Genomic DNA, 15,720 nt, shown 5'->3' with positions numbered 1-15,720 from the left:
TTCTCAATGCTGATGAACTACACACTTAAAAATAATTAACACAGTAAATTTTACATTATGCATATTTTGCTATAATGAAAAAGATGGAGAAAAGGAATATAACCTTCTATTGGAGGAAAAAAAAACTATGGTTGAAATTATTGAAATGATAGTCTTAAGAGTCAGCTCATGTTTCTTTAGTCAGATTTTTGATGTTTTATGTTGAACTCCACCAAGGAGTCACTTTAGTCCATACATTTTATAAGAATGAGAAATTCTTACCCTTAACATATGTTCCTATTAGAATTGGCAGGCGAGTATTAATCAACATAGCTATCAGTCTAACAATACTGTCAGAGGAAAAATAATATTGTTGTGACAGCAATAGAATATTTTTACTATACACATTACCTTGAAATAACATTTTTTGCCAGGAAATTTGATGCAGCCTAAACACCGTGCATGACAGAAAGAAGCCAAGCTCAAGTACATCAGTCATGTGTGTGGCACATGATGTACAATTGAACAGCCGTCAGATACCAGGATATAATTAACTATGAAGGTCATTCCATCACAAGTATAATATTTGGAACAAAGATGTATTCAGTTATGCAGTTTACTTTATTTATACTTCAACTCTTCATTTTTATAAGCTTTCTTTTCTATGTGATTTTTTAAATTCCCATAGGGCCTTTTTTTTCCCCTAAAGAAGATCTATTTTATTTAAATTGCCTGCACTCCAAACCCAACTCTAAACCATTTTGAATTTTAAAATATAACTTCTTTTGACATTGAAACTTTTTTCTTTCTCTCCTTTTTCAATTACTATAATAAATATTAAATGGGCATGAGATTAGTATTCTCAGAAGGCTTTGTATGTGTCTATTTGCATCTTCTTCAGTCTCATCACATAATTTTTGCTTAATTAAAAATTGTGGTACAATTCATAGAACAAAATTTCCTATCTTAACCATTTTTAAGTTTCCAGTACAATGGTATTAAATATGTTTATAATGTTGGGCAATATAGAATGAAAATCTATACCCATTAACAACTCTATGGTCCCCACTTCTCAGCCTCTGACAACTACTATTCTATTTTCTTCCTCTATGATTTTGATGGTTCTAAGAACCTCATATAAGTGGAGTCACATGTAGTTGCCCTTTTGTACCTGCTTATTTCACTTACCACAATGTCCTCAAGGTTCATCTCTGTTCTAACATATGCCAAAATTTCTAAGACTGAATAATATTTTATTTATTTGTATATTATGTTTTGCTTGTTCATTCATCTATTGGTGGATATTATTATGAATCATGCTGTATTGAGCACAGGTTTATACATATCTCTTAGAGGCTCCAATTTTAATTTGTTGGGGTATATACTCAGAAGTAGAATTTCTCTATCATATGGTAATTCTATTTTTAATTTTTTGAGGAACCACCATACAATTTTCTACAATAGCTATATCATTTTAAATTTCTACTAACAGTACACAAGGGTTCCAACTTTTCCACATCCTTGACAACACCTCTGGTGTTTTTTTTTAAATAGTAGTCATCTATTTCTATTTCATTTGATTTCTATTTCCCTTGGGTTAATGATTGAGAATCTTTTCATGTTATTAGCGACTTGTGTATCTATGGATAAATGTCTATTTGAGTGCTTTACCCACTTTTGAATCAAGTTGTTTTCTATTGTTATGTTTTAGAAGTTCAAATTCAAATTTTTTTCATATAATCTACTGTATCTATTTGTTGTTATTGTTTTTGTCATCTGGGCTTTTAGCATCATCTCCAAGATGTTGTGAAACTTTTGTCCTGTGTTTTCTTCTAAGAGTTTTACAGCTATAGGTCTTTGATCCATTCTGAGTTAAATTTTGTATATGGTAGTCAGAAAGGGTTCAACTTCATTCTTCTGCATGTGAATATCCACTTCTCCTGGTACCATTTATTGAAAAAATTATCCTCTATTCACTGAATTATCTCCATCTCTTTGTAAAAATAATTGTACAACATATGAGATGGTAGACCATATATTTCCTGAAAATAATAACCAAAAGAGAGTATGAAAAGCTCTGCTAATATCAGACAAAACTATATTTTAGATTTTAAATGTTACCAGACACCAGAAAGAGAAACTTGTATATTAGCAAAAGTCAGTACAGCAAGAAGATATAACAATTTAAACATTTAAGCACCCCTTGGCAGGTCATCAATAAATGATTCATTTATTACATTTATTGATGGAGTTATTTCTGGTTCTCTACTCCATTTATATATATATTTTTATGACAGAATCATGATGTTTTGATTTCTATTTGTCTCTTAAGTATTTTCTAATTTCCTGCATCTCCTTTGATTCATTAGTTGAGTGCCTTATCTAATTTCCACTATTTTGTAAACTTCCAAATTTTACTTCTATTACTGATTTCTAACTTCATCCCATTTTCGTTGGAAAAGGTACTTTGTATGATTTCTGTCTTTATAAGTGTGTTGAGTCTTAATTTGTGACCTAACGTGTAATCTGCCTTGAAAGTTGTCTCCTATGTCCTGGAGGAAGTTGTGTGGGCTCTTGTTGTTGAGTAGAACATTCTTAATCTATTTGGTTTGTTGTGTTATTTAAGTCATCCATTTCCTTATGTATCTTCTATGTGGTTGTTCTATCCATTACTGGTAGTGAGATATTAACATTTCCAACCTTTATTGTAGAATTGTCTATTTATCTCTTCAGTTCTGTCAGTTTTTATTTCAACCATCACTGAGTCATTTATTGATGACCTGCCAAGGGTGCTTAAATATTTAAATTGTTATATTTTCTTGCTGTACTGACTTTTGCTAATATACAAGTTTCTCTTTCTGGTGTCTGGTAACATTTAAAATCTAAAACATAGTTTTGTCTGATAGTAACATAGCCACTCATATTCTCTTCTGGTTATTATTTGCATGAAATATCTTTTTTCATCTTTTCACTTTTAATCTATTTGTTTCTCAGTATTAGGTAAGTATCTTGTGAATACTATTTAGTTGGATTATATTGTTAAATGCATTCTCTTTATCTATGTTTTTTGATTGGAGAGTTTAGCCCATTTACATTTAAAGTAATTACTGATAAAAAGTGACTTTGTTTCTGTTATTCAGGTTTTTGTTTTCCATGTGCCTTATAGCTTTTCTTGTTCCAAATTTTCTGCATTACTGTCTTCTTTCTTTTATGTTTAATTGATTTTTCTTTTGTGGTCACATAATTTCCTTTCTCATTTCCTCTTGAGTATTTTATAGTTATTTTCTTTGCAGTTACAATAGGGATTAGATTTAAAATCTTAAAGTAATAACATTCTAAATTTAATTTCTGCCAGTTCAACTTCAATTACATATGAAACGCTACTCTTTTAACAGTTCTGTCTCCATTCCCTTCAGGGGTTGATATCACAAAAACTATATGCATTTCATACCCCAAAGCAAACTAATAATTCTTTGAAACAGATTTCTCCTAAATTGCATAGAAAGCAAAATGTAGAGTTAGAAACCAAAATGACAATAATACTAGTTTTCACATTAATTTTTAAAATGTACTTGTGTTAGATTTTCATCACTGTGACCAAAAACCTCACAAGAATATCTTTTTTTAAAAAATGTATTTGTTCTAATCAGTTATACATGACAGCAGAATGCTCTTCAATTCATTAGACACAAATGGAGCACAATTTTTCATTTCTCTGGTTGTATACAAAGTAGGGTCACATCATTCGTGCAATCATACATGCACCTAAGATAATGATGTCCATCTCATTCTACCATCTTTCCTACCCCCATGCCCCCTATTCTTCCTTCCCTCCCCTTTTCCCAATTCAAAGTTCCTCCACTCAACCCATGCCCACCCCATTATGGATTAGTATCTACTTATCAGAGAAAACATTTGGCCTTTGGTTTTGCTCCTTGGTCTATATCCAAAGAACTTAAAAACAACTTACTAAAGTGATATGGCATATCACAAGAATATCTTACAGGAGGAAAAGTTTACTTTGGCTCATGTTTTCACAGGTTCAGAACATGGTTGGCCAACTCTATTGATCAAGGCCCAAAGTGAGGCAGAACATGATGGCAGAGGGGCATGTCAGAGGAGAGATCCTCTGCTTATTGTGAATTGTATATGAATATGTGTATTCATATACACATAGCACATGTGTATAAGCTTATGATTGTTAAAAATAAAACTGCTATAATTATATGTTTTTGTGTGCATGAAAATATTTTGGGAATGTTGTATACTATCCCATGAAACAACTAAAAATACAGTAAAATTATATTAAAAAACTAATAATTAGAGTTTCTAATGGTAATAGCAAACATTTACATGATATATCCCATAATGCTAGGCACTTTGGTAAAGAATTTAATAAATGTTTTTCCCCACACCAGACAAATGTGTGTTATTTAAAAAACAAAACAAAACAAAAAAACTTTAAAAAAAAAACAATAACAACAACAACAACAAAGAAACCTTTTCATCAGAAAGTCTAAATTCAATATTAACTCAAGCTCTTTATAATCTTTCAGGAAAGCTGACAGAAAAGAAGGCTTCTCTGACAATTCTTTGGTGGAAAAGGTGCCTACTTACACCAGCTGCCCAGTGATTATCAAGTCCAAGTTTTCTTTTTCAAAAATAAGTTTCAAGATATACCAAAGAAACTATACAGATACCCACTAATGATAGAGAAAACCAATAATGAAGTTTAATGATTTAGCACAATGGATATAGCAAAAAGGATATAGCCAAATAGACAGTACACATGAATAATTTATGAAACAAGCATTTCAATCCTAGAAAACTACCATGGGAAGAGCTCAGTAAAGGCTAATGTACTCAAAATGAGGGGAATAGCACATGAAATAACCTGAAACATTTCCCTAAAAAATAAGTAAAAATATTGCCAGTAACATGTAGTTTTTCTTTTATCACATCCAATTCAGTTATCTTCTGATAAATTTGGTCATTGATCAATATGTACAAAAATTAAGGTGATTTTTTTCCCTCCACTCTATTACCATTTCTTCCTTTCCCCTAATTTTTTCTAAAAACATTTTTCCTTCTTTGGTTGGACCTGTTGAAATCAAAGGCTTGGGACCTACAATGAATATCAACTCTTATTGGAATAGCACTTAGAAATGTAATCCTAGAAAAGGCAAAGTTTTAACCAAAGTGGGTTAACAAAATTAAGCATCCATTCTCAATGAGACAAGGTCTCCCATGTTAGTCTCTAGGTTAATGATTTCTCTTGGCTAGAGATATTAGTGGGACACTGGAGTGTTCCCTGGTGAAGTACTACAGAGCCATGTGTGCACACATCCACCCATTTAAGCTTTCAATAAATACAAAGCATCATGTTAAACCATTTCAGCAGAATAAATTTAAAATGTTGCATTTCTAATGGCCTGCTTTATTTCTTTGTGGACTGGCTTGAAGCACTGTTCTTGGCATAGTAGACACAACACTTGGTGGCTACTCCAAGTTCTTTAGACTTCAGCATTTCCTACTCTTCAGGCCTCAGTACTTTTTTTGTAGCAATAATGGTATTCTTCATCAGCATAGCCACTGTCATGGGACCAACACCCCCAGGGACAGGAGTAATATAACTGGCTTTCTTACTGACTCCTTCAAAGTCTCCAGCCAACTTGGGTTTAGCAGTTACAGGATCCTGAATTCTGTTTATTCTCATGTCAATGATTGCTGTTCCTTCCTTGTCCGTATCTGCTGTGATCAGACTTGGAATGCCTGCAGTAGATATGATAATATCTGCAAGAATTGTGTGTTTCTTCAGTTGTTCTTTGGAAGTGTATCAATGAGATACATACTGGAAAGATGACATCACCTCCAGGTCGTTCATGAGCCCCATCTCTGTGTAGTAACATTGCAATGTACACTCTAACATTTTTTGATCTTTCAGCAACAACCATGTTCTTCCCTAGGGATGGAATACCAGTTTGCTTAATTAATCTCCACACACCTCCTGGGGTAGTGGGTAACATGCACTATTGGTCCAAACACATTCGCCCTACATTAGTTACATGAAAGCCATCAACATCCTTGTTGGAGGACCAGCATTGCTGATCTTTATCTCATCACTGTGCTCTGGGAGAGGCAGCTGAATAAGGAGACTGTCTAGATTTTCATCATTACTTAGATTATTGATTAAGTTCAACAGTTCTTCCTCTGAAGATTGAAGCTGATTGCACAATCATCTCACTGTTGATTCTGAACTGTGGCCAGGTGGAAAGGTTGGTGGCAGAGGTGGTAGCTTTGCACAAAGCAGTCTGCCGCCAAAGCAGATAGAGAAAGTTGTAATCATCGCCAGTGCCTGTGCCTGTGCCAAGAGCGAATTTACTAAGTGTTAATTCATTTAATATTTAAAACCAGTTTATAAAGTTTTACTAGCATTATTCTTAAATTACAGATGAGGGAATTATGTATAAAGAGTTATAATAACTTGTCTAAGGTAAAATATCGAATGAATGAAAGAGGCAGAGTTTAAATCCATATGGTCTGGCTCCCAAGTCTATATACCTATCCTTTATATTATGTTAATATATAATAAATATATATATATATATATATATATCAAATAATATATAACAAACATATTGTTTTACAATAAAAAATTAAAGGAAGCAATTGTCTCTCCATAAATCCATCCCCAGATAGCAGTAGCCAAATTGACAATAACAACAAAGCAAAATGAGGATACAATCAATCCTAAGCAAAACTGTCAGTCTTTTTATTTTTTGTTTTGAGACAGGGCCTCACTAAGTTGCTGAGGTTGTCTTCAGTCTTTTCTCATCACTCCTTTACCTTTGGGTGCTTTTTCTTTTCTCTAAAAGACCAGGATCCTCCTCCAGTGTGTAATCAACCCAAGCAAGTTGCTCAGAGTTTCAAATCTCAGCACCCTGACTTTCCTCCTTAAACCACTTCCTTTATTTCTTTTCCTCTTCCTCTCCTGTCTGAAAAAAAAGCTGTCCAACCACTTTAGAATCATGTATTTTTATTGAAAAGCTGGTCATTTTAAAACCAGGGGTAATTGTTTGCCTTTGATGATAGAAAACTTTCAGAGTACAGATACACTCCTTGATTTGATGGGCTATGTCCTAATGAACTCATTATAAAATGAAAGTAATATAAGAAGAATAGGCAATTAATACACTTTACCTATAGAACATAATAGCTTAGCCTAGACTAAGTAAATGTCCTTAAAATTCTTACATCAGCCTACAGTTGGGCAAAATAACAGGAAACCCTATTGAACACTAAGTTCAATTTACCATTCTCCTGCCTCAGCCTGACTGCCAGACCACTGGGATTACAGGCTGGTTACAATTTATGCATCCTCTTAGTTTATCTTTGGCTTCAATATAGTCTATTTAAACTACTGGGGGGGAAATTTCATTACTAAAACTCTACTTTTTCTTCCTTCCTAAATACTTAGCTTCTCTGTTTATCAAGAAATAAAAGATTGTCAGAGCTGAATGTAGATTTGGGTGACATGTGTTAGAGTTACAGATACCTTTATATGTAAAACTTAGTGTAGTTAAAAGATTTTTTAAAAAAAGTTTGAGAGGCAGAGAAGAATCTTAGAATCTTATAAAAACAGAACTTGGAGTCCACAATGCATTGCACATGTTTGTTTGTTTAAGAAATGCAAACATAAAAAGTGTTCAGATATCTGACCATAAAATGATGCAAGTCAAGTCTTTCTTCCTGCAGTAAACTTGAGTCAAAAGAACAAACACAGATATCTCATAAGGTTGCTCAACCTGGAATGCCCCAAGGTTTTTACACCTGAAAGCAGAAATTTTTGAAGTTGTGTATCTTGACTTGACACTTTATTTCAACTCCTTTGCCGCCCCCCCCCCCTCACCATGATGATGAATAAGTTGCTGGGCAGTATTAGAAAACCTAAGTAGTTTTTAATTTTAAAAAATCTGGTGCGTTATATTTTAAGGTGCAGCAGCTGTAACATCTGTGAAATAAGTTAAATTGACATAGTAATTGAATCTGAGAATGTGCTTTAGGGATATTTATTTGCCACAGATAAAGAAAGACACTTTTAAGCTCTTAAATAACAGATAGATTATTCTTATAAGGTATAAAATGTTTATAACTTGGAAAAGAACAGTTTTTCAATAGTGTCCTTTTATTTTCAAGGTAATGTTAAGTAATAATTGGACACTCTCTATACTGATTTGTGAACTCCCTATTGGTGAGATTCCTTTCAACATATTATTTCATATATGCCAGGGGTAAAGAACCTATCACTTCCATCAGTCCCCCACCCAATAATTTCACCATGTAAGTATTTGTGAAATCATTATGTTGTATACCTTAAATACATATAATTTTAAAAATTTGTATAAGCTCACAATGGTTCTGTTCATGTTCTGCTCACTGCATCTCCCCACTGATTATAACTTGTTCTTTCAAATTCGGGGCACTGAGAGGCAGGCCTACTTTCTAATAAAAATAGTACAAATTAGCAGGCATTCTAGAATTCTCATAACATGGCACAAGATGTGAAGGCTACATTACACCCCATGCATTCATTCTCTCTCCTTACATGGGCTCTCTCTTGTATATAGCTCATGTGAATTATTGCTTTGGCATTGAATGGCTGGAGTCTCGTAAAACCATGTGCTTTTGGATACCATTTATCAAAATCACCTTCTTCCCTAATGAAGGAAGAGTTGATACCAGGCAATTGGTCCAGAAACATATTCACCTGCCAGTCTGGGTTGTCCAAAGTACAATCTAGTACAACTTGATGTTTGAGCTACCTTTCTGGCATTCTCCATGGATGTTTAATTATTGAGACTTTGCCTAAGCTACTGAAATTAGTGGGTCAGGGAGAGAGGAAGGCTCATTACGTTTTGAAGTGCCTGCTCACATTCTTGGGGCAGCCTCCTTCAAGTTGTCAGAGCTCTGTTTCTAGAGTAAGCCAAAAAAACACCTTTCTTTACTTCCACTTGTATATATTGTGATCTGCCTTTTGTTTTTTTTTTTTTTTTTTAATGTGTAGACTCTTTTAGGTCCTTTTGCAAAGATCTACATTCTCAGAAAGTGGTGTCAACACTGAAGATGTCTTACCTATCAGTTACTAGAATCATAGTGACCTTAAGTGAAATAAAATGACTTCTGCGACCACAGAGACTAAGATGAAAATTATGATTCAAACTGGAAACAAATCCATTCACATACACACATACACACACACACACACACACATACACACACACTGCCTTGATATCTTTGATTTTTCTGATTTCATGGTCTGTAGTCTGTTTGAGTTCATGGTCTATAGTTTGTGGCTTCCAAACTTTTTAAATTGCTGTGAAACTTGTCCTTGGAGATATTTAGTTTTCTTATCTTAATTTTTTATACAACAATCTTGGAACTTTTGAGACATACCATGTATCTCAGTATCTCCTCAGTATTGGTCTTCTTTTTGCCTGCTGTGCTGGGAATTAAACAGGCTAGGCAAGCTTTACCACCAAGCCACATCCCCAGCTTCAGTACTGTACTGTTTTTGAATTAAAAATGCCAGGTAGTTTGATAGTTTAAAAATTTTGAAAGTACAAGATAAACATAGTATGAAGATGAGTCATGAAAATCTTAGTTGAAATTCATGTAATCTACCCCTATCTTATTCCTCGTGGGTTTGATCGAAAATTAAAAAGAAAGATCGTAAAAATGTAATTGTTTTTCATTTCTTTATTACCCACTGATGATGATGGGTACCTGATGATGTCCCTATTACTATAATAATAGGGACAAGCAAAATTGGAAAATGTTTCACTTACTAATGAAAAATCTTCCATTGATTTAAAAGCTAACATGTTCAGAAGTTCTGAACTGTGTTTTGTATAGTCTACCTTCAAGCTGAAAAGTAGCTTTTATAGCCCAAGATTCTGGCAATTGGCTATCTTAAAGAAGCCAGGACAGTTGTGAAACATTTAATGACTTGTTTGAAGCAGTTCATTCTCACCTTCCCCTTGTCCATAGTTTTGAAGGATTCTGACCTTATGGAGAGCTAAGGTTACCCTCCTAGGAACACACTGTGAAGATACCATAAGCCTTTTACCTTGCTAATAGTAATCCTCCATTGTTTGTATGAAGGCAAAAGAAACCTCAGCAGAATATCTCATGTGTACATGTTTTTATTTAACAGAAAAGATGACTCCACAGGCTGAGTGTTCTGCAACTGAGACGCCAACCCCAGAGGAGGAGCATCAGAGAAGGAAGATGATGGCAAAGCGGGCAAAAATCATCAAGGAGTTAATACAGACAGAAAAGGATTATCTCAATGATTTGGAGCTGTGTGTTCGGGAAGTGGTTCAGCCCCTGAGAATCAAACAGGTAAATGCAAACTTGAGATTTTTTTTTTTAGAAAACTTTTTTGATGTTCTCTCCTAATCCTAAAAAAGATCATCAGCACATGAAATTGAAGCACCCTAGTTTATCAGTAAGGTGATGTGTCTTTTTCCTAGTTTCCAGTCATAAGTCCACAGAACACACCTCTTGTGTCAAGCAGAGAGAAACTCTAAACCCTCCCTTCGGCCACAGAAACTGTATTCTAAAACATGAGGAAATTCACAGCTTTTTTCCATTTTGAAATTTCTGTGTTCTGCCTTAAATTTCCATGAAACTGGTAACAAAATATGAGCAACAGGTTTTTAGCAGGCTAGAAACAAACTTCTTAATTCAACAGTAATTATGGATTTAGAAGAGAAAAATATGCCTACTCTCCCCATTAATATTTTGATTAAATTTATGAGTATTTAAATAAAATTCAATAAAAAATAATATTAAATGTAAGTAAAATTGTTCTGTTTGAGTGGCCACAGACAAAACTTGAAGTGTTTTTAAGTTAATCATTATCACCTTTAATCAAAGCCATTTCAGGGAATATCTTGTAGGGCATCAAAACAAAGATATAAGGATATTTACCTCAGAATGAAAGTAAATACACATACACAGAGTTATTTCACCCATTTAACACTTATTAATAGCGTGTTACGTAATTGTCACTGTTCCCAGTACTGACTTTACAGTTCAGAGCAAAAACAAAGTCCTGCCTGTGTGGGATATGCTTTGTACTGCAGAAAGAGAGAAGTCAGACAGTAAACAAGAAAGAAAGAAAGTTAAAGTATATTAGATGTTACATCTCAGAAACCAAAGCAGGGGAAAAAGATACAGCTTGAAAACAGAGTTTTGGTTCTTCTATTGAACGACTGTGGCAAAGGAAGGCCTTTCTAATGGGAGACACTTGAGCCGAGACTTGAAGGAGTAAGAAATGTTCCAAGTAGAACAGGAGGAGCAAAGACTCTTAAGAAGCAGTAGCTAACCATTAGCGGGTAAGTGGTCCTCATATACAATTCAAATAGTTTAGAAAACATAAAATAGACAGTAAAAATGGTCATAAATTCTACTACTCAAAAAAAATCACCATTTTGTTGAATACACACACAGGACATTTCCACATAAAGTGATCAAAACTACACATGCTGTTTTGTAACATAAGTGTTTCATTCAACCATATATATCTTTTCATGACTTTTAATACTTGTGAATGTTTTTCTACTGTTATTGATGTTGAGGTACACTTACCTTTCGGGTGCTTGTCCCCTTATCTCAATCCCATCTCAGCCACTCACTCCAGGTCACCTTAGAATTTGTCATTGCGAGTAATTTCAACCTGTTCAAATCAGAATTGCAAGCTTACTCTTCTCTAATTCTTACCTCCTCTCTTTCAGCCCACTCCTGCTGGTAACCTGTCTCTGACAATTTTTTGAGGGGTGCAGGGGTGGGTACTGGGGATTGAACCCAGGGAAGCTCTACCACTAAGCTATATCCCCAGAACTTTTTAATTTTTTATTTTGACTCAAGGTCTTGCTAAATTGCCCAGACTGGCCTCAAACTTGCAATTCTCCTTGCCTCAGCCTGAGTCACAGATATGTGCCACCTCTCCCTGCCTCTAACAAATTTTTAGTGCCACCTAGACCTCCAAGTACTTTTTCCTTGTTCATCAGTTCCACAGCTGGCTTAGGGCCCATGGGTCATTCACTGCTTGTATATGAGTTTGATTTCTTTTTCCCTTTTCTATTTACTCTCCTGAAAGATCTTACCTGGAGGGGTTCAGGTTTCTGGCATAAGTAAAGGTATGGAGTAGACAGTCTCTTAAAATTCAAGACCACTTTCTTCACATGGGTCTCCCAGTAATGTCTCTAAGGGGGGATCTCTCACATCCTTTCCCTCACACCTCAAACACTCCCTTTTCTCTCCTAATGTCTTTTTCTTACCACTTTATTGAATAAGTATACATAATACAGGAGAGGCACACATTTACAACACCAAATCTACCAAACGACCTGCATCTCTACCTACATAATCTGACTTCCTCCTATTTCAAAATATCAATAATTCCTGCTTATAGTGAAGGACAACCTCTCTACTAAGACAGCAGATCTGACCCCTTCAGGCTTACTCTAGGGCTTTACTCTTCCGTGTGTCCTAAATAATAAATTGTATTGGATCATCATCATTCCCATTATCTGTTATCTCAAAGCAAAAACAAAAAAACCTCCCTCAATCCTAAAGGATTTAAATACATATTCTGTATTTCTTTCTCTTTTAAAATTAACTATAAAAGGGCTGGAGTTGTGGCTCTGCCGTAGAGTGCTCACCTAGCACATGTGAGGGCCTGGGTTCAATCCTCAGCACCACATAAAAATAAATAAATAAATAAAATAAAGATATTTAAAAAGTTAAATATAAAATATATAATATGTGCAAAAGCACGCGACTGAAACATGTTTCAAAATAAGCACAGTATCCTGTCTCCAAATAAATAATAAATAAAAAGGACTGGGGATGTGTCTCAGTGGCTAAGGGTCCCTTAATTCAATTCCTGGTACAAAAAAATAAAATTGAATAAAATAAATAAAATAAGCACAGTATGCCTATGTTGCGCTAGTGATTAAAAAAAAAAAACTAATATATAAGAAAATTCCTTCCCTTGACTTCATCATCCACATTTGTCTCCCATGGAATGAGAAGTTCATTCAGTTGAAAATATTGCCCATTTCAAACCATCTGCTACACAATTGAGTCAAACTGGGCCTACCAATAGGAATGCACTGCTGAGCTGCACTCTTTTTTTTTCTCTCTCTCTTTAATTTTTTTTAAATACACAACAGCAGAATGCATGACAATTCTCATTACACATATAGAGCACAATTTTTCATATCTCTGTATATAAAGTATATTCACACCAATTTATGCTTTTATACATGTACTTTTTTTGCATTACAATTGTTATTACACATATATACCACAATTTTTCATATCTCTGTATGTAAAGTATGATGACACCCAATTCGAGTCTTCATATATGTACTTTGGATAATGATGTCCATCACATTCCACCATCCTTGTTAATCCCCTGCCCCCTCTCTTTCCCTCTCATCCCTCTTCCCTATCTAGAATTCATCTGCACTCTTGTTCTCTAATTTTTGTGTTTTATTTTTTGCTGTTGCTCTCCTCATTTTTTGCTTCCTAGTAACTGTTAGAATATGCTATTCTCAGTATAGGTGACTCAGACCATGTCAAATAAAGCATTTCCACTATGGTATCATTTATGGTAATTTAGCAATGTTTGACTTTTGCTCCCAGTGCTTTGAATTCCAGTTCTCACGATTCTAACTCACATTTCCTATGTTATTCTATTTGGGTTGTGGATAGCTTGTTGATTTTTCACTCTGGGTGCTTCTCTTGGTTTTGGTATCTTTTGGTGCTCTTTTTTCTTCCTCTTTGTGGAAATCAGTTTCATTCTAGCAGCCTATTTGTCCTTTCTACTAATGCAATAGCAAATCTTTTAAGGTTTCTCAGAATTCTCCTGTCAGATCTGCCTTTTCCCCACCTCTTAAAGCTTTTAATCTTTGATTAAGTAAATATGTGCTCAGGAACTTATGTGAGTCTCATAAACATTTATATGAGGCTGAGTTGGTTAACTGATGCCAGCAGTTCATTAACTTACTGCCTCTTCATGTCCTCACTTCCCTCCTAACCGTTTAAATACCACAGTCTGTGCACGCTACCCACCTGTCATCAGTTAGTGTCAAAATATGTAAATTAACTCATACAATTTTCAGGTAACCATGGGAACCATCTGCAAACCATGCTTAGTTAAACCTCAGGCAACATAAGTAAATATTTTACGTGTATATGTCAGGCTGGAAGATATGTTGGAAAGTCATCTAATCTCACCGTCTTTTCTCTGTGTAAACTTAAACTTAGACTCCCAGTAAAAACATGGCATTTTATGTAAGTGAAGATTGGTGGAAGGAAGTTGAAAACTGAAAAAAGCACTACACGTTTTGGGTTTATGTGAGTGAACTTGTGTGAATGAACCAACGTACAAATGAATGACTAGATCCAGCCTTGACTGACAACTGTGTAGGGACAATCGACTTCTTTTTAATCTCAACTTCAAGTTTTTTCCACAAATAGGCCATCACCTAACTGGAAACAGGATAAATTAAGCAGTTACATCATCTTTAACAGCAGCACTATGAAAGGTTTTGCAAAGATGGCAAAAGTATTCACAACATTCAATGTTGAAATTTTCACTGGGCTAACAAGTTCTAGTTATATATTATCCAAACAGGGCAATAGGAGGAGACTCCCCATTTTTTGGCAGTAGATCAAAATAAATAAAACTGTAGAAAGCTATCTAATGATAGATAAGGATTTTATGTGTAAGAACAAAAAGGTGACTGAAAACATTAGAGGAATTTAAATGCATATTTTTTATTTGTGTTTGTTTTTTAATTTCTAAAATTCACATAGTACAAATCTACCTAAGATCTCAAGAGGGATATAAGATCTCAAGATTTCCAAAAGGTAAAAGGTATTTTATTTATAAGCATTTATTTTGAATGCACACTAGGTCGATTATTTATTTATTTATTCATTTATTTTAGTTGTTGATAGACCTTTATTTTATTTATTTATATGCAGTGCCGAGAATCAAACCCAGTTCCTCACACATGCCAGGAAAGTGCACTAGCACTTAGCCCCAGCCCCAGACCTATATTTTTATTTATTATAAGAAAGTTATGGATATTTATTTATTTTGAATTTGTTCACATATGGTCTAATTGTGTGCATTATGCTTCAAATGTTGTATTTTCTGGAAAATGGCAAAAAATCTATAATTTAGTATTGGCAAGAACTTCCTGGAATTTTTCAGCTTCGCAGAACAATTTCCTAAGACTTTGCCTATAATAATTAATAGAGGAAAACATACATAAGCAAGTATCTCAGGTTTTTGTGTCATGGAGGTATTCTTATCAAAATCGTCTTCTCTGTCACCTGCATCAAAAGACTTTTACTGTTTCCAGAAACAATAGACAGTTATTTTTACTTAGTAGGCAATCAATTTTTTTTCCCTCTTGTATTTTTCTATCACTCAGCTAATCTTCTTGTCTCTATTCACTACCAAAATTTTGGGAATTAAATTTCAGGACTAAAGCATATTCTACTTTGTGGAATGAAATTGGCCAAACTATCATGTGTGTGTGTGTGTGTGTGTGTGTACATAACATAGTGAATTTCACCTTTATGTATATCTATAAAGCACTAATTTAAAAAAAAACTATAAACAAACAGAAGAAGACCAATAGAGTAGTGGAAAGG

The 15,720-nt window shown here is 34.3% G+C and overlaps 1 protein-coding gene and 1 pseudogene across 1 annotated transcript in view; one reads left to right on the top strand and one right to left on the bottom strand.

The window, feature by feature from the left end:
• Arhgef38 (Rho guanine nucleotide exchange factor 38) overlaps positions 1–15,720 on the top strand; it is a 142,084-nt gene that overhangs the window by 17,796 nt on the left and 108,568 nt on the right. The window contains exon 2 of the mRNA XM_046459247.2: positions 10,193–10,380. Coding sequence (XP_046315203.1) covers positions 10,193–10,380 — 188 coding nt within the window. The remainder of the gene's footprint in view (positions 1–10,192; positions 10,381–15,720) is intronic.
• Positions 5,510–10,024, bottom strand: LOC124102662 (bifunctional methylenetetrahydrofolate dehydrogenase/cyclohydrolase, mitochondrial-like; annotated as a pseudogene).

This window comes from Marmota monax, unplaced genomic scaffold (assembly GCF_021218885.2).
Source record: "Marmota monax isolate L192 unplaced genomic scaffold, Marmota_monax_Labrador192_F-V1.1 WCK01_AAM20220418_F8-fsc00002, whole genome shotgun sequence".
Taxonomy (NCBI): Eukaryota; Metazoa; Chordata; class Mammalia; order Rodentia; family Sciuridae; genus Marmota; species Marmota monax.
This window is presented reverse-complemented; position numbering and strand designations above follow the sequence as displayed.